The sequence below is a fragment of the Xiphophorus couchianus genome, chromosome 4 (assembly GCF_001444195.1).
Source record: "Xiphophorus couchianus chromosome 4, X_couchianus-1.0, whole genome shotgun sequence".
Classification (NCBI taxonomy): domain Eukaryota; kingdom Metazoa; phylum Chordata; class Actinopteri; order Cyprinodontiformes; family Poeciliidae; genus Xiphophorus; species Xiphophorus couchianus.
Window position 1 is genome coordinate 34,843,355 of NC_040231.1, and position 24,195 is coordinate 34,867,549.

The window sequence follows — 24,195 nt, forward strand, 5'->3', positions numbered from 1 at the left end:
CTTTTTATATTAACAGCATTTTATATTTTTACAATTTATAGCATTTTATATTTTATTTTTTATTTTATCTACAACTACTACTCAGTGGTAGTTATTGTGTCTTGTCTCTATACTGTAACTGCGAAGTAATTTCCCTGCTGGGATGAATAAAGTACTGCTATTCTATTCTATTCTATTCATCCAGAGGGAAAACCAACAATCAGTTTTCTGTTACAAGGAGACATGTCTGCAGATAATTCAGCAAGAGAGAGCGAAACTTTCAGCAGATGAAAGGAAGGTTGAACACAACAAAGTGGTTTTGCTTTACACTTTTGATCTGTCGATCTCTTTCTGACATGGAACATGCAGGAAGGCAGAAATGTGAGTCATTTTGTATCAAGAGATGAACAGATCACAAATAGAGCATCTTAATCGGCTTTCTTTACCTTATTATCAAATTATTAAGAATGACACATCAAGCCACATCAAAACACAAACCACAGGTGGGACAAGCACATGGGTTTGGTAAATAGAGACAAGCTAACTGGTGACTATAAATGGAGACCAAAGAGACAAACTGACATGATGAAGTTTATACCATTGAAACATCCTACCTTCTTTACAGCAGCTTCCACTGTCCCAATTGGAGCATAGGGGATGAAGTTAATATGTTAACACCTTGTACAATAAGTCAGCACAGCAAGACAAAACTAAGTCAGTCAGTGAAACTCCTTCTAAATTTAAGTTACTTTGGTTTTTTAATCGTCTCAAAGTGGTTTTAAGCTATTTTTTGGACAATGACTGCTTATGAACTCATGCTTAATCATTTTACAGAGTCTTTGCTAAGCCACTTAGCATTGACCAATACAATCAGTCAAACTTAAAAACGATCCTGAACTCAAACTGTTGACCTGTGTTGCATCTGGACATCACAGTCAAATTATCAAACAATATTTTAAATTGTACAGGTTTCCATTTTGTTGGAAGAATAGTGTTGCTAAACACATTCCATTTCTTAACCTGAAACTATGAACATAACACGGTTTGTAAATACAAACATGTATTTTCCAGAACCACATAGGTTTTGGAGAAAGTTATTTGACTCCAGTTTTCATTTATTAGATTACAGTTAGCAGTTAGTGTCGTGGTTCATTTGAACCACTTGTATAAATAGGGTTGGAGTAATTATTATACAGTGAACCCCTGCTGTTCAAGTATTTTCCAAATTATTCATGGAAAATTTGCCTGCTTACAGATCATACCATAAATTTAAAGTAAAATGCTACTTGACAGTATTGGTTGGTGCTTGCAAAGCAGCCCGTCCAGGAGTGTAATTCATTTTCCTTGGTGCTGATTGGCTCTACCATCAAGAGTGGAGATAAGGAAAACTGAAGCTGTTAGCATCTGAAGTAGTGCCAAGTCAGTTTCCACTGTGTCTATTAATGCATATGAAGGTAGATTTGGTCTTTGAACTATGGAGTGGTCCCAATGTTTTCAAGCATGCCGTGGTAAACCCACTAGTGAAAAAATCCCAGCATTGACCCCTTAGTGTACTCAAATTTTAGATTAATATCAAAACTCCCATTTCTTTCAAAAACACTGGATGAAATTGTTTTTATCCAACTAATTGACTTTTTAAACAGGAATGGGATTTTGGAGACTTTAGAACTTTAAGGCCCAACAACAGCATTTGACACTGTCGACCACAGTATTCTAACATCCTATTACCTTTGTTCATACCTGCAGGACAAAAGTTTTTGTGTACATACACCAAACTTTAAGTCAATTTCAGAAGCTCTGTCCTGTGGAGTTCTTCAAGTATCAATTTCCACCCCTCTCCTATTTTTCATTGTATCTTTTGGTATTAGAGTCAATTATGAGAAACTACAGCATCTTTTTTTACTGTTATGCAGATGTCTGTCTGATTTAGCTTCCTATGAAGTCTAACCGCCTGAGGACTAGTGTTGGACACCACTGTGCTAGAAGATTCAACACCAAGAAATACAAGCATTTGTTCAACTATAGCTTATTAAATTGTTCTGAAACAGAAATACTCTGGTCAGGGTGTCATTAAAGAGGACTGATAGCAAACAAAACAGAAAAAGCACCATTCTTTTAAGTGCACAAGTTTGAATTTAATGAATCATGAATCAATTTTAGAGACAAACCTTTAAAAAACAATCTGAAATGTATTAAATTTGTTATTCTTGTTGGGTACCGGGGTTTGGGGTTTTGGTTCTGGGTCCTTTTTCGGCTATTCACCATCCTTCCTCCAGATAGCACCAGAGACTGCTTTTCCTGGCGGGGGGTGCCGATCTCCAACACACCTGTTCGGCATCTCCTCATCATCTCTGGAGCTCAAGAGGAGCTGACCGTCAGTTCTTCGACTCCTGAGTGTTTGCCAGCAATGGTAGTCAGAGCCCTCCAGTGTAAGACCTTGGTTACTTTCTTGAGAAACTTCCCGAGTAATTCCTCTCATTGTTCTCCTCCTCCAGGTGCCATCCTCAAGACGAGGAGTTCCTTTGTGAAAGGATTTTTTTCCTGGAACCTATCCCCTCATGACGCCGTGGAGAATTACCCACTTGTTGCCTGAGTCTCCGCACCTCCCCCCTGGAAACGCAGTTCGACAGTCGGAACGCTCCTCTGTCTCCAGCCCGCCAGAACTTACCTGTCCGCCTTCCACCACCGCCTCGTCAGCTCCTTCCAGATCAGCTTGACCAAGCTGGATTCTCAGACAGCCCGGACCCATTGAGAAACCCCTTTGGACTAAACTACCTCGACCCAACAGTCAAACCCTCCCAGACCTTCACCATCAACTCTGCAAGTAAGATCAGTCCGTTTATCATTCTCTCACTCCCTTTTCCGACGCTCTCGAACTCACCTTCTCTCTGTTGCCTCCATAGTGTGCCGCATTCCCCTAGAGCCGTTTTTCCTGGAGCTGTAGCACCTCTGCTTGTTTCCTGAATATTCAATAAACCATCCTTTACTGATTATCTGTTTCCCTGTGGTGTTCTGCATGTGGGCAAGAAAACTAGAACCGAACATGACAGAACACTCAGGCCAAAGTCCAAGCCCAGCAGACACCATTAGGAAGATACTTTCAGAACAACACTCACTAGTACAATCCCATGAATCATCCCTCCAGGAACTTAATACCCGTCAGATCAAGACCAATCAATGGTTCAATAAATTAATGACATTTTTGCAAAACTCTGTTCCACAGTCTCCTGCTCCCGAACCAACCCCGGCTCCGGATCCAGATCCTCCAGCCCGTTCCACGTTTTCAGAGATTCGCCCACCGATGCCAGAAAGATTATCTGGGGAGTTGGACAAGTGTAAAGGTTTTATTTTACAATGTTCCATAATTTTCAATCACTCACCGCAAAGCTTTGTCCGTGATAGTGCCAAAATTTCCTACGTCCTCTCCCTCTTATCGGGCCAAGCACTGAGTTGGGCCGAGGCCAGGTTCCCCTCGCCCACTGATAATGGTTGCACCTTTTGAGAAAGAGAGTTTAAGCAGGTTTTCAGCCACAATCGTGATAAAACCTTTCACTCCAGAGAATTATGGAAAATTAAACAGGGACAGGGAACGGCTGCCGAATTCGCCATTGAATTCAGAATAAAAGCAGCACCTTCCGGCTGGAATGCCACCTCCTTAAAAAGCGTGTAATTTCATGCTTTGAATGAATCTATCAAAGACGAATTAGCCCCGCTCGACGAACCAGCGACCCTAGAAGAGCTAATAAGTCTAACAATTCACTTAGACTCAAGAATACGATCCAGAACTAAAGAGAGAAATCGTAAAGACACTACCGTAAGAGCTTCCGCCGCTCCCTTACCTCCCAGATCTGATTCTTCTTCTCCCGGCTCCTCAGAACCTGAGCCTATGCAAATCGGCTGAACTTGCCTCACCCCTCAGGAGCGACATAAAAGAATGACCTCCTGCTTATGTCTTTATTGCGGGCTCACCGGTCATTTTATCACTCACTGTCCTGAGCGGTTAAACCCTCAGGTCCGCCAGTAGGGGCGAGGAGGGTGGCGGACCATCAACAGAATAACGACTCTCCTCGCTTGCTATTACCTACTACCTTGATTCATGAAGACCAGTCTCTCCCGTTGTCCGTATTAGTAGATTCAGGTTGTGAGCAGGACCTGATTGACACCACTTTAGTCCAGCAGTTGGCCATCAAAACCATCCCTCTCACTGCTCCTCTTCGAGTCACCGCTATCGACGGGCAGGCCCTCCCTCAGATCACCCACCAAACCAAGCCAATACTATTAGTCATTTCCGGGAACCATAAAGAATTAATTTCCTTCTTTGTTTTTCCCTCAGCTAACTCCCCTATAATCCTCGGCTTCAATTGGCTTCAACGACATAATCCTCACATTAACTGGGCTAACCGTCATGTCGAATCGTGGTGCACGTCCTGTCACTCATCCTGCCTCTGTTCAGCAGTTGCACCAGGTCCATCACCGGCTGAGCAAGCGGACCCTCCCGATCTTTCCACAATTCCACCCAAATATCACGATTTAGCTCCAGTTTTCAGCAAGAGCAAAGCTCTCTCCCTTCCTCCTCACAGACCCTACAATTGCGCTATAGACCTCCTTCCTAGGGCACCTCTTCCTTCCAGCCGCCTTTACAATATTTCCCGACCAGAACGCGAAACAATGGAAAAGTACATTAAATACTCGTTAGCTGCTGGCATTATCCGCCTGTCCTACTCTCCACTAGGGGTGGGATTCTTTTTCGTGGGCAAGAAGGACGGCTCTCTCCGCCCTTGCATTGATTATTGTGGGTTGAACCAGATCACTGTAAAAAACAAGTATCCCCTGCCATGGTGCTACCATTTTTTCTAAACTAGATCTCAGAAATGCCTATCACCTACTCCGTATTTGTCAGGGGGATGAGTGGAAAACGCCGTTCAAGACACCCATCGGTCACTTCGAATATCTAGTCATGCCTTTCGGTTTTTCAAACGCCCCAGCATTTTTTCAAGCTCTTGTCAACGACGTTCTGAGAGATTTTCTGAATGTATTTGTTTTTGTGTACTTGGATGACATACTCATTTATTCTAAGAACCTCGCAGAACACGGACAACATGTCCGGCTTGTACTCCGACGCTTTCTGGAAAAAAAACTTTTTGTTAAAGCGGAAAAATGTGAGTTCCATAAAGTATCCGTCTCCTTCCTGGGGTTCATTCTAGAAGGCGGACAGGTAAGGCCCACGGAGGAGAAGATCAAGGCGATTTTGGACTGGCCCATTCCCGAGACGCAGAGGCCACTTCAGAGGTTTCTTGGCTTTGCTAATTTCTAACGCAGATTTATCCGTAATTACAGTCAAACAGCCCTACCGTTAACAGCTCTAATGTCATCCAAGATCAACTTCAGTTGGACCCCAGAAGCAGATGAAGCATTTAAGAAACTCAAGAGTCTTTTTTCCAGAGCACCTGTGCTAGTCCAACCAGACCCCACGAAGCAATTTATTGTTGAGATTGATGCTTCTGATTCTGGGGTAAGGGCGGTGCTGTCTCAAATTTTTGCTTCAGACAACAAGACTCACCCATGTGCTTTTTTCTCCCATAGACTGTTCCCCCCGGAGCGCAACTTTGATGTGGGTGACCGCGAATTGCTGGCCATAAAGCTGGCCTTGGAGGAGTGGCAGCATTGGTTGGAGGGGGCAGAACATCCAGTACTAGTTTGGACTGATCACAAAAACTTATCCTATGTCCAATCTGCTAAGAGGCTCAATCCACGTCAGTCCCACTGGTCACTTTTGTTTCTCTAGATTCAACCTAGCCATTTCCTTTCGTTCCAGTTCTCGCAACATCGAACCCGAAGCTTTGTCCCGAGTCCACTCTCCAAACGACACTGATAAGGTTCCTCCATCTATTCTTCCCCCCAGTTGCACTGTGACTTGGGAGATTGAGGATTTAATTAAACAAGCCCGACAATCCAAACCTATCCCAGAGTTATGTCCGTCTAACAAGACCTATGTCCCCTCCAATATCAGAGCCCGGTTTATTCATTGGATTCACGCTTCCAAATTTTCTGCACACCCGGGTATAAGCCACACCATTGCCCTTATTAACCGCAGGTTCTGGTGGCCATCCATACACAAGGATGTCAAAGAATACATTTTAGCCTGCTCCATCTGTTCAAGGAACAAGCTGTCCCATCGACCTCCTTCGGGCTACCTCCAACCTCTACATATTCCCAGCCGTCCCTGGTCCCACATCTCCATAGACTTCATCACTGGCTTACCTCCTTCCAAAGGTATGACAACCATACTCACCATCATTGATCGTTTTTCGAAAGTCTGCCACTTAGTTCCTCTCAGGAGGTTACCCAATGCGTTTCAGACCACCCAGTTGCTCGTGAAACACGTTTTCTGTTTGCATGGTATCCCGCAGGAGATCCTGTCTGAAAGTCGACCCCAGTTCATCTCCCAGGTTTGGAGAGGTTTCTGTTCTGGACTTGATGCTAAAGTCTCTCTAACTTCAGGTTTCCACCCTCAGACTAATGGCCAGACAGAGCGTATGAACCAGGAATTAGAGTCGACCCTCTGCTGCTTCACATCTACTAACCCGTCTGACTGGAGTCAATTCCTACCATGGGTAGAGTATGCTCATAACAGTCACATATCCGCTGCCACAGGTTTTTCCCCGTTTGAGTTTCCATAGGATACCAACCACCGCTGCTCTCCTCTGAGGAAAAGGACATTTCGGTGACCTCCGTGCAACATCACATCCGTCGCTGCCAAAGGGTTTGGAAAAGTATGGTCCACGCCCTTAACCACAAAGCGGAACAAAACAAGTGCCAAGCAGATCGCAAAAGGATCCCAGCCCCCATCTACACTCCATTTCAGAAAGTATGGTTATCCTCACGTGACATCCCACTAAAATCCATGTCCAAGAAACTGTCTCCCAGGTTTATCGGCCCATTCGAGATTACATCTGCATTCAGTCCGTCTGCAGTTCGTCTCTGCCTCCCCTCTACCATGCGCGTACGTCCAACCTTCCACGTTTCACAGATTAAGCCCGTACAGACCAGCAATCTGTGCCCTCCTTCCGAGCCCCCTCCTCCTGCCCGAGACATAGATGGCCATCCGGCCTATTCTGTCCGCCAGATCGTGGACTCCCATCGGCAAGGTCGTGGTTGGCAGTACCTCGTCGACTGGGAGGGCTACAGTCCGGAGGATCGTTCCTGGGTCCCCGGCTCATTCATTTTGGACCTGTCCCTTATTAATGATTACCGTGGCTCTCTCCCTTCTAGTTCGTCTTGGCCGCCAGGTGGCGACCGTTCGAGGGGTACTGTTAATTTAATGAATCATGAATCAATTTTAGAGACAAACCTTTAAAAAACAATCTGAAATGTATTAAATTTGTTATTCTTGTTGGGTACCGGGGTTTGGGGGTTTTCGTTCTGGGTCCTTTTTCGGCCATTCACCATCCTTCCACCAGATAGCACCAGAGACTGCTTTTCCTGGCGGGGCGTGCCTATCTCCAACACACTTGTTCGGCATCTCCTCATCATCTCTGGAGCTCAAAAGGAGCTGACTGACAGTTCTTCGACTCCTGAATGTTTGCCAGCAATGGTAGTCAGAGCCCTCCAGTGTAAGACCTTAGTTACTTTCTTGTGAAACTTCCCGAGTAATTCCTCTCATTGTTCTCCTCCTCCAGGTGCCATCCTCGAGACGCGGAGCTCCTTTGTGAAAGGATTTTTTCCCTGGTTTCCTGGAACCTATCCCCTCGTGACGCCATAGAGAATTACCCACTTGTTGCCCGAGTTCCCGCACCTCCCTCCTGGAAACGCCGTTCGACAGTCGGAACGCTCCTCTGTCTCCAGCCCACCAGAACTTACCTGTCCGCCTTCCACCACCGCCTCGTCAGCTCCTTCCAGATCAGCTTGACCAAGCTGGATTCTCAGACAGCCCGGACCCATTGAGAAACCCCTTTGGACTAAACTACCTCGACCCAACAGTCAAACCCTCCCAGACCTTCACCATCAACTCTGCAAGTAAGATCAGTCCGTTTATCATTCTCTCACTCCCTTTTCCGACACTCTTGAACTCACCTTCTCTCTGTTGCCTCCATAGTGTGCCGCATTCCCCTAGAGCCATTTTTCCTGGAGCTGTAGCACCTCTGCTTGTTTCCTGAATATTCAATAAACCATCCTTTACTGATTATCTGTTGCCCTGTGGTGTTCTGCATGTGGGCAAGAAAACTAGAACCGAACATGACAATTCTTCATATTACACACACTCAAACATTTCCCTTCATGTCTATACATAATACAACAGGAATGTAAAGAATTGAAAAAAAACCTAAAGTCAGATTTTTACACTCTTACATTCCTACCTCCTGAAAAAAAAAAACAACGCCTCTAAAAAAGACACGCTGGTGTTGGATGCTGGCTTTGTTTGCTGTGGCAATGTAATGTGTTTTTGTTCAAATGACCGAGGCAATGTTTGTTCTACAAGGGATAAAGCAGTGAGTTTATATGATGGCGTGACCCACAGCAAAAGTTGTGGGAAAAATATTATTGAATATAAATTTCACAACTACTACCCAAATCTTCTATAAGCGTTTGTTGTTCATTAACAACATGATTTAACAGGACAAATTAAGTCAACAAAACCCTCTCAGGTTTAAAATGTACTTCTGGTTTACTGTACGGTGCCAGTGACTGAGAGAAAAAAGACTCATTTTCCACAGCAGTGACATAACCAGGGAATTCAGGAGAGACTTTATTATGCTGAGTGTCCATCACTCAACACTGAGGCTCATGGGTGTGAGTGTCTGTGTCAGTGTAGGAAACAAAATGTGTACATACATATGTGTCTGTGAGTGGGTAATTGTAGATACTGCATATAGAGAACCACTTTCACAATACTTACCAACAAAGGGAGAGCTTTTGTGAAAAGTGACCTTTTCCCAGTCCGCACAGTTTTTGCATTTCTACTATGCTCTACTAGTTAGGTTTAGAAGTATTGTGGTTGAAGTTTTGGTTCAGGTTAGGGGTAGAGTTGGGGAAAATGTACAGTATGGGTTAGGTGTGAATGCAGTTAAATAAATGGAAGTCAATACAATGTACTCAGTTTGTATAGAACTACAAGGATGTGTTTGCGTGTATAAACCAGGTTTTTATATCCTTGTGGGAACCTATTTCTGTCTAGAATGTAGGGTTGTGGGGACATTTCCTTGGTCCCCATGAGGGAAAATGCTGTTTTTGTGTTAGTGGTTAGGACTGTGATGGCTAGGTTTAGGTTTAGGGTTAGGTCTGTGATGTTAGGATTAGGGGTAGGGTAATGGTTATGCTGCAGAAAATGAATGGAAGTCAATGTAAAGTCCCCACCAGTCATAAAAACATGACCATGTGTATGTCTGTTTGTTTTGGTGCGTTGCATAACTGTTGCAGAAGTAGACAAAAGAAACCTGGAGCAGTTAGACCTGGAGTAAAACAGAATCACTAATGGCCTTGCAATGGATCCAAAGGAGCAACTGTTGACATTTCAATTTAGCGAAAAAAATAGCAGTTGAGATTTGAGTCAAACTGAGAGCAATAAAATATCTTGTTTTCCATCATTCTTAGTAAATTATAAGCATTGTGCCTTTTGCTTGTTCTTAAATATATTATCTCTTCAATTGCAAGGCATGCTTCTCATGTTTCTTGGTATGAAACAAGTTATCCTTCATGGGGTGAATTCGTATTTTTTATTTTTTACATATCCACGAAAGAAAAAAGAACGAATGAGCTATAGGTAGAAGTGAGCATACCTCTTCCAGCTGGCAGGCCTTAATGATGGAAGTGTAGCGAAATTCGTCATAAGTCAAGCCGAAAAGGATGTTGTCACGAATGGTCCCTGGCATTACCCAAGAAGTCTGCGGTGAATACGAAACTCGACCGCTGTGTCTAATTTTGCCCTCTGATGGCACCAGCTCTCCCAGGATCATCATGAGGAGGGAACTCTGAAAAAAACGGGGAACACTGACTTCTACAACATTTTAAGCTCAAGATAAACAAGGTTTGGTCACGTCCCGCTGCATTTTACAGTCTAAGCATTTCACTTACAGTACTCACATTACATATTTTTAATATAAAGAGCATAAGCATTGCTTTAACTATTTGTTTGAAATACCTTTCCAGACCCAGTAGATCCAGCCACTCCGAGCATCATGCCTTCCTCTAAGCGTAGGTTGATGTTTTTGAGGACAGGTGTGATGTATAAGTTAGTGAAGAACAGTCCATCGTCACCAATCATGTGTCCATTTGCTTTGTTCTCCCTCTTGATCTTCTCAAAGAGCTCAACAATACCCTGCAAGAGAATTTAGAGTTTGAGTAAAGTGACAAAGACACAAAGGTATTTACAGTCCATAATACTATGAAGATGCCAGTCCATGAAAATTCTGTTATTAAATGTCCACCTTTGACTTGTAAGAGCTTACCATATCGTACTACTACTACTTAGCATAACTTGACAGGTTTGGGTTGAATTATTGTCTTTTTTCTTATTTTTTTTTACATTGCCTTGAAAAGTTATTCATATCTCTTTTTCACACTTTTTCCATATTACACCCCCTCAATGTTTATGTATTCGTTTGGGATTTGAAGTGGAAGCTGAAGGATGAATGATTTGCAATGATTTTTGTACTCCAATACCCCAATATCAAACTGTTGACCAAAAATTGTTATGATGAGCAGGAGTACCGTATCAATCCCTCAAAAGTTCAAATAATATCTAAATTAGATAAGTGAAAATTCCAGAGCAGGACCAGTAAAGAGAGAGAAGTAGGAAGTTTACACCATTTCACCATCACCATGACATGTCTGGCACACTAAATAAACATGATCAGGAATGCAATATTATGTGTTTTGCTGAGATCAGCTGATCAACCAGAGAAAATCATGCAAATGTCAAGGATGTCAAGGGCACATTGCTCTTGTATGTAGGAGGTCTACCTCCCCTTGCCTCTTGTTTTACTTTACTTTTTGTATAAATTCCTTGTTCAGAGGCAACCTATGATAAAGCAGTTCTGCAAAGATGGTCAGGGGAAGCTGAAGAAGGTCTGTTTGGGGTTGTTTTTAGGCAACAGACTGGGATGCTCTTTGCCAGTCACATGGAGATGACTGGGTCAACAATGCCATGCCAAATAGAACAGTGATTTGATTCCCCAATGACAAATCTCTGCTTACTACTGACCTGAAGGAAATGACTAGCAAAGAAAAAGCGTGGAAGACAAATAATTACTGAAGAGTTTCCAAAGCAAATAAAAATTGAGATTGGAGGACATGTATTACACAAATATTGAGTTTAAGGGAAAAATGGGATTGCTGAAAGAAAAGTCCATAAAAGTTTTAGGCTGTTTGCCTGTAAGCAGAATAGTTTTCAGATTTTTGTGCCTCATCTTGTTCTTTTAGACAATGACACCAGAGTAAACTCCTCTGAGTCTGAGGAAAAGAAGCACAAGGACAGGAGAAGACTCACAAAGGCCCACAATAGCCTTTTTCAACCCATCTGTCACTGCCTCTGAACAGATTAAAGGATGACGCAGAGCTATGCTAGAAAAGGGGAACCCTGTGTGACTGACTAGGTTATTCATTGACCCCCCGTGATGTTTTATGGGGCTAAGCTCCAGTAATGCCAGTATTGGTTGTAGTTTGTACATGAAATTCTCATTCTAAAGAGCTGACGTACACGCTGTCAGCTGTAAAGGAAAAAAAAGAACAACCACCCCCCTGGCATTTGTATGTGAATCCACACATTCCAGGAAGAGAGTAAAAACAGAATTTGGGAATTGGGTAATGAACACCGAGTCTCAGAGGGAGAACTAGAGTGTTCCCAGCAAAGTGGTGACACCACTTGGTTAATTAACTATGCAAAGTGAGGGATTGCCGGGCGTCTGTTTTCTCACGGTATTGGGTAGACAATGAATCACACCTGTTAGACTAGGTTTACAGCCTTCGACTATAGATAAGAAATTACAATCCTCTCCTGGTGACAGTGAGGAATGAACTTTTACACCTGTAACTCATAGTGGTTTAAGGAGTTGACTTTCCTCAGCGTCGTACTGCCGGAGCTTGGCATAATGATAGAGAAACAGGAACAACTAAATATTCCCGCTAAACACACCATTGCAGGATTTCATGCTGACATACGGCAACTTAGACAGTATCATTTTTTGTCTCAACACATTTCATAGATTTTTCTCAATTATTACTAACATGAAAATCAGATGAAAAAACCTGCCATCATCTGTGGGTAAAATTATTATTTGTTCATAGGTGACTCATATTTAGATTTTACATTATACAATGTGTTTAATAAATGAAGGATTAAACCTCTGGTTTGTGCCTGTTGAGATGTATTGTCAATCCATATCAATGAAAACAGCTTGCAGCAGCATGTATTTTGAATTTAGTAATGTTTGTTGAAGACCGGTTCATTTAAAATGACATTTTACATATAATGCATCAGAATGACAACAGCTTATTTAAAAATATGCTTTAATTTTTTATCAGACTTAGACTTAGACTTAGACTTTATTGATCCTTTGGGAAGACTCCCTCAGGAAATTGAAGTTACCAGCAGCTCCCAGGCAAAAAACAAAGATAACACACAGTAAGTAAAGTGCAAAAGAATACAAAATACAAATTAAATACTAAGGTACACACCAAATGTGAGTAACCAAAACCTTAAATTATGCAAGAAAAACCTTAAATTATGTGAAACAAGGAATAAGAATATAGAATATAAGAATATAAGTAAATATAAATACAACACAAAAAAATATATATATAAGAATTTGGCGGATAGATTGACCAGTGATATCGTATTGCACTATGTGGTTTGACCTGATAAGTATGGAGAAAAATACAAGGGGTCACTACTCCTTCCACCCTGTGTCACCTCCCCCCCCCCAATGAGGAATTGTACAGTCTGAAGGCATGGGGGACAAAAGAGTTCTTAAATCTATTGGTCCGGCACTTGGGAAGCAGCAGTCTGTCACTGAACAGGCTCCTCTGGCTGCTGATGACAGCGTGTAGAGGGTGGCTGCTATCATTGTATTGTTTTGCTTTTTAACAGATTGTGAATAAAATCCATAGTTTTAGCAGAGATGGACACTTCATGAAAGACATATGGCATCTTTATTTGACAAGAACAAGACTAACAAATGTTTGAAAGTGACTGACATGTGGTTATTGTGCAAAAGCAGGTTCTGCACCATTGCATTACCTTTACAGGGTTTAGAGCTTAACTTGAAAAGAGGGAATGAATTATGAAGCCCTGGGTTGTTAATAAGAAGAGGTATGCAGGCCTTATTAAACAGGACTAAGATTTGGATTCTCAGGTGTCTAATTGTGAATATCAAGGTATCATGATAAGAAGCAGCAGTGCCTGTACCCAACACAGGTTACAGTGCAGTCATTCTGGTCTAAAAGCTGGATTCATTCATTCATTAAATAATGAAAAGGTTTTTTTGTCAGTTCAAAACTGTAAATTTTAACAAAAATGTAGTCTAAATGTGTCATCATATTTAAAACTGTCCTTTCAAATTTCAGACTTTCAGCTTTAGAATAGCCAAACACTGACTCTTTTTCTACAAATCAGAATTATTGTAACAACCCAACTGCAAAAAGAATGAAATGGGTTCATTCATATGAACTTAGACTGCTTTTACACCAGCCAGATTTAAGTGATCGAACCCTAAATTAAATATCTGCTTACAGATCAGGGTTTAACATGGATTAATGCCTAAATGAGGACAAAGTTTAACTTTTACAGTGGAATTAGGTCTATCGCGCTCTAGGATTGTCCAAGTGTACTGAGTATGCAAACAGACCTCATCCCAGGATGCAGAGACATTGATCAGCTCCAATCCAACCGTGGTCAAGCTGTAATCCATTACTTTGTATTCTTCCTTAAGCAGAAAATCCTGGAAGCGAAACACACACACACACACACACACACCCAACACACACACCCGCACACCCCGACACATGCACATGCATTCAGCATGGACAATATCAGTGTTTCCTACATTATGATGCAAAACTAACATTTTACATACAATTTTAAAAATCAAAGCAACAATCACATCCATTTACCACCAGCTTTATTAGACACAAGATTCAGATGGAATACAGCCCTTTCTTGTGTGAGACACACTAATATCTGAATATCAAATTATATTATTTGAAACAGAGGTATCCCTAAAAGTTACATAAATTCTCAAAAATAGATCAGTGTGCTTAAAAAAAACACACAAACAAAACTGATTCTGCCTACCTCGATCTTCTGGACCAGTGCCAGCGTGTCGTACCACATCTGGATGGAGCCTGGCAGCTGGCGGGTGAGCGTCATACGTAGCACGATGCAGTATGACGCTGTGGTGAAAATCCGCCGCAGTATGATGCCGTTACTGAGTGCATATGGCACGATGGCCGATATGATTACCAGTATGGCAGAGAAAAAATATGAAGCACTGTAGAAATAGCGCAAAGAGCCAATCTTTCTGGTTAAAGTCATTTCATCCCTGAAAGGAGAAGAAAAATTGTCATTTTAGGTAAATGTATTATCATACAACTATTACTTTACACTAGGAGTACCCTGCAGTTTTTTGCCTATCAGCGATCGTTAAGGAGCCTGACCTGCCAATTCTGATTTCGGCTAATATAATTTTTTTTGGTTTTGCTAAACATAGCTACAAACTGATGAAGTTGGGAACAGGTGGATGATGGCAGGGCAAATGGGGGCAGTGGCTGATTTTCTCATCTTGGCAGAGGTAGATAAGATCAGTTGATAATATCAGTTTCACATGTTAGCATCAGCCAATCACTGATCTCCCAAAATTAAGGAAATCAGGGCCGATTTAGTGAAGGACCCCTTCTTTATTCAATAGCATGTACATCAGTTTTTTCATATTTGATATTTAAGGTAGCAAAGTTGTTGCTGTAGGCATTGTTGGAGCCTTTTTATTTTATATTGTGATATTACAACTGTACTGCTGAGGACTGAATATTTAGATTACTAATAGGGAAATGAAAAATCTGAATGTCTGTCAAATGTGTAACATATGAAGACTGTTTTAAAGAAAGAGTATCAAAATGAAACAAGTAGGAAATATCATCAGGCAATGTTGAGCAACTCTGACACTGACTCTAAAAACCAATAAACTTACAGGATTTATAACTGGTTCCAGGAGTCTCTATCATAATGAAGCATATTACTAACAAACCAGCAAATCAGCTGATTTATTAAGTAAGAGAAATATATTTAACCCACATAATGTTTAATACTGGTATGTTCCCTGTGGAACTCATCCTTGGTGTGAACATCAGCCCTAAAGCCTTATAGACGTTTCACAGTATCTGTACATGACCTTTCCACAATAAAAATTACATAATCAACCCAAAGCTTCTGTATCAGAATGTTATACGGTAGGGTCAAAATCAATGTTTTCTACAATAAAAACTAGATTTTCAAGCTTGGGTAAAAACAATATTTCCAAAATTTTTTTCATAATTTTAAAAAGGTTGTAAACAAGAAGCATCAGATATTATTAAACATAATTAATATCTTAATTTTTTTCCCGTTAAATTGAATGACAGACCACCCCTCCACTACAGCAAGCATACCAGAATACAACTGACATGAGAAGTGACTGAATACAATGGCACATTTAAAAAAAAAAAAAAAAAATCAAGGAAAATCATGTTTTAATTGCTTTCATTCTTTGTGCGTCTAGAGAGTAGTGTTGCCTTACTGTCTGATGTTTTTGATGATGGTTTCCATCACTTCCTCCCAGCCGTAAGCCTTCACCGAGTGAATGTTCTCCACAATCTCAGAAGTTAGAGCCAGACGTCGGTTTATCAGCCCAGCACGCTTCGCCCTGCATGCAGCAGGCATATTAACGCGTGCATGTGCATGCGTGCGTGGGGGTGTGCATGCGTGGGGGTGTGTGCACATGTGTGTGTGTGTGATGACGTGTTTTCACCTAGGAGGTCCCATCTTCAGGGACAGCCACGCTTGGAGAATGCCCAGGAGAGTGAGAGCTGCCAGGGCACAGAAGCCGTTCACCTCGATCAGCTCCCAGATCAAACCAGTACACAGGATACACTGCAGAGGGGTGATCCATACAAAGTGTGCTAGTCCCAAGCTCTGGAATGCAAACACACACATGCGTGCACACACACAGAGTAATGTTCAATGAGAGCAAAGAGGCACATTGCTGTTGCTTTTATACCCCGTGTGAGGGAGGAATCTTTGAACAAAAAAAACTGAAACAAAAACTGAACAATCAAATCAACAACCTAAACATCTATTTTTAAATAAAAAAGCTTTCATATAAAGTGAACATTAAAATGTTTTTGCATTGATATATACAGTATATACAGTACAGACCCAAAGTTTGGACACACCTTCTCATTGAATTCAATGAGAAAGTGTGTCCAAACTTTTGGTCTGTACTGTATATATATATATATATATATATATATATATATATATATATCCAAGAACAGCACAAACTGAATTATAGGAAAGCAATATCATGAAAAATTTGTGTGAACCAGGAATACTTTATCCCAGTTCTACTGAGAAACACTTTCACTAACACCAGGTGAGACTAAAATGTCCACCAAATGCAACGTTTCAAAGCCCGCAACCCACATCGAAAGCCCATGATTTTCTGCCATGATGGAGAATAGTTCAACAGATTACAACATTTTGGGGATGCTGTGAGAAAACTCCCCTCTGTCTCTAACATGTGGCTTTGACAATAATCACAAACTGGGACTAACAACAAGCATTAAGATTAGAATGGCTCACCAGCAGGGTTTGGCCTAGAAGTAGATTTTCACCATTTCAGAGAAAATGAAAGAAAGCAATTAAAGAGCACCAGCAAAGTACAGACTCACAACATAAATGTGCATACATTTAAAGTATTACTAATACTAGTCTTTAAAACTCATGAAAATTGTTTCAATTGTTCCACAATGCAGTGCAGAAACATAAAACAGCTAATGTAAAAATGTGTCACAAAATAACACTTGGCCATAGGTTTTTACAGCCAGAACTTGTTTTCAAGACTTTTTTATCATTTCATTTGCTCTTATTTTTATTAGTATGTATTTTAATAACACACAGTGTGCATATATTTTAAGGCAGCTTTATTTTTTTAAGGCTACTACTACAGAGATATTTCTGTAGAAAACTGATAGGTGGTTTTGGGGCTTTCATTTTATTTACACCAATCAAAAGTGAAGCAGCACAATACAGCGCAAATCTATCTATATAACAATATGAGTATATGTACTATACTTAATGAAAAGAACTGAATGGACTTCAATAAAGATGAACTAATTATTTCATTCAGATTCTCTATGCCTGTAAGATTTTTGGTGAGACTTGTTTAATGCAGTGAAGATGGTTGAGTTGGAAACCACAACTTGGCCAAAAGAAACTTTTACAACAGCTCGTCATTTTTGAGAAATAATGAACTTGACTTTTTTCTTTTCCTCATGTTCTGTTTTGTCCATTCCTTCTGGCTTTTAATAGGATTTAAACAAAGGGGGAGGAGAAGTCAAAGTCAGATTTATTTCTATCCATCCATCCATTTTCTGTACACCCTTGTCCCCAGTGGGGTCAGGAGGGGTGCTGGTGCCCATCTCCAGCGAACGTTTTGGGCGAGAGGCGGGGTCACCCTGGACAGGTCGCCAGACTGTCGCAGAGACAGACAGGACAAACAACCATGCACACACACTCACACCTAGGGAGAATTTAGAGACCAATTTACCTGACAGTCATGTTTTTGAACTGTGGGAGGAAGATTTATTTCTATTTCATTTTATTTTAACATCAAGATCTGAGCTCTAAGTTGGGAACACTTTTATTTTTAATTTTTTTGGATTTGTCATTTCATCAAGCCTTTTTTTCTTTCTGTTTGTTTTGGCAGCATCAGTCCTCCATAGAAACAAAGTGCTTCTAAAAAAAAACAACTCAGATACAGGCAAAGGAGAAAGAAGAAACAGAGGCAAGAGGGATTAAAGATGCAACCCAAAAGAGTTGGGGAAAGACGCAACAAATTACAGCACTGTATTCAGATTATCTCTGATGAATTTAACTATTTAGGAATTTATCTGGAGTCACTCTTTCAAGTGGTACCATTTCTTCCTGAATATTTTTCTATTCTTACAAATAACGATGTTCTGCCTTTAAGCCCTTTGAGAGAGAAAAAAGAGAGTAGCTAAAATGACAACCAGGAAGGCAGAAGAAGACAACAAATTAGAGCTGATCATGAGACAGTATCAGTCAAGCTTATAAGCCATACTCCTATGTGAAACATGTAAGGAAGAAATCCCTCCTCCCATTTTAAAAAGTGAAATGTATGCAATGATTTTAGAAGTGCCTGCAGGACTGTATGTGTGATGCATGACTATTCACAATGAATAAAGCGACAAAAGCAGCGCGGTGAAGCGCGCCAACTCTCACACTTCAAGAATCCACTTTCATCAGTCCCTTTCTGCTGAATCTCACCTGTATTACAGGTGAAGCACCCAGTTCTCAGTTCATGGAGCGCCCTGTTATCCATTTACTTGTAAGTTTCCACCTTTCATTAATCAGGCATCCCACCATACACCCACACACACACACACACCTGCACGCATGCACACACACGCACACCCCGTAACTCAGCACCTTTGTGTATTGGGTTGGCCACATGTGAGCTAGGTGATAATTGCCCTGAAGCAGATTGCAGAGTGTTTCTACATTCAACGTCCAGGTGACACCCCAACAACACAGGTGACAGCACACACACTTGTGCATACCCTTCAGCTGTTCAGCATAGCCTCGCATTTATTTTCCAACCTGTTAAGTTGGTTACATGACGCAGCGTTTATGGACCAACACTTGATTGACTCGGTGTTGTGTCCTCTCATTCTCAGAAAACAGACAATAGCTGGGTGTCATAATAAAGATGATACCTGTTGACCTCTTGTCAACTTTTACATTAGGCTGGATTTAAATACAGTAAGCAATGATCCAAACTCTAACACGAGTGGATTTTCAATGGTTTCTATTTCAAGTGCAGCCTTCTTTTCTCCTACCTCATCCAGCTTGTTGAGGTGGGCAGACATGAGACTGACGAGCTGCCCGGTACTGATCTTATCCAACACCCTACTGGACAGCTTGAGTGTCTGAAAAAAGTAAAAATTGAGGGCTAGTTGAAATTCAACGATCATAAGTGAATTTGGAAGGAAGGTTTGTCATACTGAAGGATTACTGGAATCTCCTTCTCATGCCTTTTTGTATATGAGGCTGAAGAGGGCAATGCGAATCTGCATGCCGAGGTGATGCAGGCCGTAGATTGCGGGCTGCAGCAGGATGAAGCGAGCGGTGAAGAGGAGGCCGAGCCCCAGGGCCAGGTAGTACCCCTGACTTCGCTCCGGAGCATGGAAGGGGTCAAAGGAAGCGATAATGCGACCTGAAAGCTGAGGCTGCACAGTCTTGGATGCCTCCTGCAAAGGAAAGATGACACATCGACACATCAACAGTTTACTGTCGCTTATTTTGCCTCAAACATACCAGTGTGAAATAGAGATCCTTGATCTGATGATTGAGATTGATTATTGATTAATATCAAGGTTCAAAGATACACTCAACTCACAAAGTCTGTCTATTGAATATTTTATTCTTATTTTATCTTGTCTACAATTGCTACTCAGTGGTGGTTGTTGTGTGTCTTGTCTCTATGCTGCTGTAACTGCGAAATAATTTCCCTGATGGGATGAATAAAGTAATTCTATTCTATTGTCCAGTGTTTTCATTTAGGGTATTAGAGGCTGCAGTGAAACCTACATTCAAAACCACCAGTTTAATTTGACAATCAACTCTTTTTTTCTTTTACCAACATGTTTTTCCATACCTCAGCTTTTATTAATAGTCTGGAGTGATCCAGTCAGAGTCCTGACATGAATATGATAGAGAATATGATAGAGAGAGAGAGCAAAAGATTAGGCCTAGAAGGCCTTTCAACCTAAAAGACTTGGAGCTCTGTGCCCAAAATTTATGATGAAGATATGAGTGAAAAACCTGTGAAAAGCTGGTTGGATGTTATCAGAAACTGGAGAGCTGGGTTGGACTCTCTGGTACAGAACTTAACTGGTCCAAATCTTACCTAAAGAACAGGGACTTCCTTGTATCAGTAGGACAAAAATCACATGTGGGGTACCCCAAAGGTCCATAATGGTTCCCCTCCTATTTGATATCTACATGCTCCCAATATTTGAGGCTATAAAAAAATATTAGATTAGTTATGCAGATGATACACAGCTCTACATTACGATGTCATCAGGTGACTTTGAATCCATCACAGCACTGAACAGATGCTTAGAACAGATAAATGTGTGGATGTTTCAGCATCATCTCTTACTTCAGGTATATCTAGAGCGGGGCTGTGCAGAGACCTTTGGAGGGGCAGGGCCTCAAATCTAAAAAAGGGGCAACTTGAATAAAAACACAGTACAACAACATAACAACAATCCATATTAATCAAGAATTTAATTGGATCCTACTATATCATTGCCATCATGCGGGGAAATGCAAAGCAAATCTAGTCTATATTTTCGCCAACAGGTATAAAGTTTCTGTTTCTGCTGCTGACAGTCCTGGAGGGCTGAGCTGATCTGAGACTGTAGCTGTTAAACAGACCAGAGGAGAGAAAGTCTCTGGTTATAAAGTTATGAAATAAGCTAATTTGCTGCCATTTTACTAATTAAGCCCTAATAATATCTATTTAACCTCTACAACAACCTGGCAGCAGACTGATTTATAGATCAAAAAACTCAAAGGGGTTTTTAACTCTATATAATAGTTTGATGTTAGCACCTCTAAGACCTAGAATTATAAGACTGGGATATCAAGGCAAAGAAAACTCAATAGCTGCTGGTAGGGGCCATTCAGGGGCCTCCAGACATTCAGGGGCTTCCAGACATTCAGGGGCCTCCAGACACTCAGGGGCCCCTAGAAATGGTTTAATTGTAACACAGACCATTGATCTAAACCTGTAGCATCATTTATAGAGAATAACAATGTTACATTTTATTAATGCATTCAGCTGAGAAAAATAAATAGTACATTTAGGATTTAATTAGGAAGTTTACTTTGTAAAAGTTTAAAGAATCATCTTGATAGTTTGATTGTTGTGTTACCATGGCTACAATATGGTGTAATCTTTGTGTTTGAATTGGGTTTGTTCACAAATGCATCACAGCAAATAACCAATAATCAGTGATTGATTTTAAACTCGGCCAATAAACCTGATCTCCCTCTCACAGATTCACCTTATCTATATTTAAACATGTTAGTGATGCTGAGGTTCTTAGTAGGACGGGTTCCGGAGGGAGGGGGGTTCTGTCAGCCCCCATATTACCTTGGGCCAGTCCTGCATGAACAGCTGCTGCGATGCGCATCTCTGGAATCTACCTGGAATCTACCTGGAATCTACCTGGAATCCCCCGGTGGCCCCCGTCAGTCCGCCGATGCTTTGGAGATATTTTGATTCATTTCATTATGGCATGTTTGGCTTTTTGCTGCGGTTCTAATTATTGCTACAATATTTTCTCTGATGTTTATTTTGTGAACTAATTGCTCTGGGTCGAATCTTCCTTTAACACTTGAGGTTCTGCAATAACTTCTATTTACAGCTGCGAATCTCCAGCCCAGATCCCGTCAGCAGCGGCTTTAACCCGCCTGGTAGAAACGTTAAGGAGAAGCACCTGGTACTCTTTGTGTCCAAATCTTCAGCCGAGTCGGAATGAAACGGACCAAGCAGAACTTTTCAGGCCCGGAAGAACAAAAAGGGAAACAGTGTTTTTTTTTGTTTTGTTATTTTTTGTGAAATTAATCTGAACCACCCGGTACCAGGTGGTACCGGGGCTTTGAGCTGCGTTGTGACTCACGGTGACAGTCGGTACCGTGTCTTATATCAGGACATCTGATAACGACAGACATTCTTTATATCTGTCAGTGGACCGACTCAAGCTGCCTGTAGTGAACCGGGCCTTTAGCAGAATGATGAAGTTAAAGTCAGAAGTTTTCTCTGCAGCTGAAGCATTTCTGTGTTTAGGGACGAGGCGCGTTTTGTCTCGCTATTGCAAGGACAATTATGAAAGTATAAATAGAAACAGTTTTTCTAACGTCAGCATCAGACTTACGTTTTTATTCACAAACCAGTTCCTAGTTCCTCTGAGCTTCCTAGTGTTTCCCCGGAGCTCCCTTGTGTTCCTTTGACGCCCTCTAGTGGTCCCTATGTTCCCTTGTTGCTCCCTAGTAATCCCTGTGTTCCCTCTGAGTGTCCCCCTAGTGCTCCTCCGGAGACCCCGCCTCAAAGTGCTCCTCCCAAGACCCCGCCTCTTAGTGCTCCTCCCGAGACCCCGCCTCTTAGTGCTCCTCCCGAGACCCCGCCTCCCTGTGCCTCTCCCGAGACTCCTCGTTGCCACCTCTGGGCGGTTCCCAAGACTCTTCGTTGCCATCTTCAGCACTACCGCAGACGCCTGCAGAACCTCCCCCGTGGATTCCGCCTCCTGCGTTTCTACCTGGAAACGCAGGATTTTTTTGTGTGTTTCTGGACTCCTGGCCCTTCCTGTGCCTCCGCCCACTCTGTTGGGTTGCTTTTTGTTGTTTAAGACTCTGCCCCCCCGTCCAGCGCCCCTCTGCCCACCCTTGTGTTTTTGTACGCACTTGAGGGAGGGGGGAGCACTGTTTTGAATTGACTCACTGTTGAAAATGTGCAACACAAATAAAATTGCTTGACTTTTTTGTCAATGCCACAAATCAATGCATGAAGAGTTAGCATACATACAGTACAGCTACATCTCAGTAAATTAGCATAAGCACTCAAATGAGGCTTGTTTGTCAGATTAAAAACACATTTTGAAAACAGCAACCTTTATTCAACATGTTGTTCATGAAGCCCTTATTTCCGTATTAAAATGTTTTTATTGGTTTGATGTAATATTCTAATTTTAAAGGTTGTTTTAATTAGCTGTTAGCAAAAAAACATCATAATTAACATAAATGCTTGAAAACAGCAGTCTCTGTGTAATTAATCTATATAATGTGTAAATGAACTTTTTAATAATACAATCCTTTAACAAGAGACAACTGTATTTGGCAATGCCTTAAGGTACAATACCATTTGCAATAAAATATGCAAGGACTTAAATGAAGAATTATTTTTTCTGTATGAACAGGGAACTTTTTAAAGAATTACAGGTACAAAATAAGAAAACTCCCTTTTCTCTTTGTGATATTACTGAAACTGTCTTCATTCATTAAAAAATGTCAGTTAAAAAAAGATGACTCATAATCCACTCAGACACCAGGATCAACAATTAATTTGTCTACAGGATAACTGAGCAAAAATGTGTTAACTTGAATCAACTCCTTTCAGAACAGCTTTGTATTCCCACAGTGTCCTCTGTGAATCTAACAAGCATTCCTGTTGTCCAGACAACCAGCTCCCACTGTACAAAGTCACCCAGTAGCTGATGCCCTGCCCCCCTCGTATATCTGGGACAATGACACTGCAGCACAACATGCCTGTCATCTTCAGACGTTGCTCCACTGTAGCGTTATTGGTCTTGTCTAGACCAATACACAAGAGTTGCACAAGAGTTTAAATATCTTACAACAAGCTTGACACAAAACAAACAAGTTCTCAGTAGTGGAGCCACAGTGGGGTGACACCAAGTTTGATAATTTTAATTCAACTGAAAATCTGCAGCTGGAGGAAATATGCATATTTTAACTGCTTGGCAGTTAAAGCTGTAGTATATAACTTTTATCATTAAAAAAGAAAACAAAGAAAAGTCATTGACACTATGTTATGAGAGATAATATGTCTAAACATTGAGCTGCTCTGCTTTCTCAAAGTGCTCCAGAGCAATCTAGAAACAACCAATCAGAGCAAGGAGACGGGGCTTAGAACTGTCAATCACTGTCAATGTAGTAAGCACGGCCACTGATCACAGCAGATAAATGGTTTTCCTGTAACGCTAAGTGGCTTCTCCGCCATCAGAACATGTAGCAGCAAGTACATGAGGTTGATTGACAGTGCTAAGACCCTCCCTCTGGCTCTGATTGGTTGTTTTTGGTTAACAGTGCCGCATTTCTTCAGATGGCAACAGCAGCTCAGGGAGGAGGTGGAGGAGCTT

The 24,195-nt window shown here is 41.4% G+C and overlaps 1 protein-coding gene across 1 annotated transcript in view; it reads right to left on the bottom strand.

Annotated features, from left to right (window-relative positions):
* The window catches only part of cftr (CF transmembrane conductance regulator), a 78,930-nt gene that overhangs the window by 39,977 nt on the left and 14,758 nt on the right, over positions 1 to 24,195 (bottom strand). Inside the window, exons 4-11 of the mRNA XM_028015796.1 lie at positions 19,282 to 19,497; positions 19,087 to 19,176; positions 15,975 to 16,138; positions 15,744 to 15,869; positions 14,267 to 14,513; positions 13,821 to 13,913; positions 10,118 to 10,294; positions 9,756 to 9,947 (exon numbers count right to left, since the gene is read on the bottom strand). Of these exons, the coding sequence (XP_027871597.1) occupies positions 9,756 to 9,947; positions 10,118 to 10,294; positions 13,821 to 13,913; positions 14,267 to 14,513; positions 15,744 to 15,869; positions 15,975 to 16,138; positions 19,087 to 19,176; positions 19,282 to 19,497 (1,305 nt within the window). The remainder of the gene's footprint in view (positions 1 to 9,755; positions 9,948 to 10,117; positions 10,295 to 13,820; positions 13,914 to 14,266; positions 14,514 to 15,743; positions 15,870 to 15,974; positions 16,139 to 19,086; positions 19,177 to 19,281; positions 19,498 to 24,195) is intronic.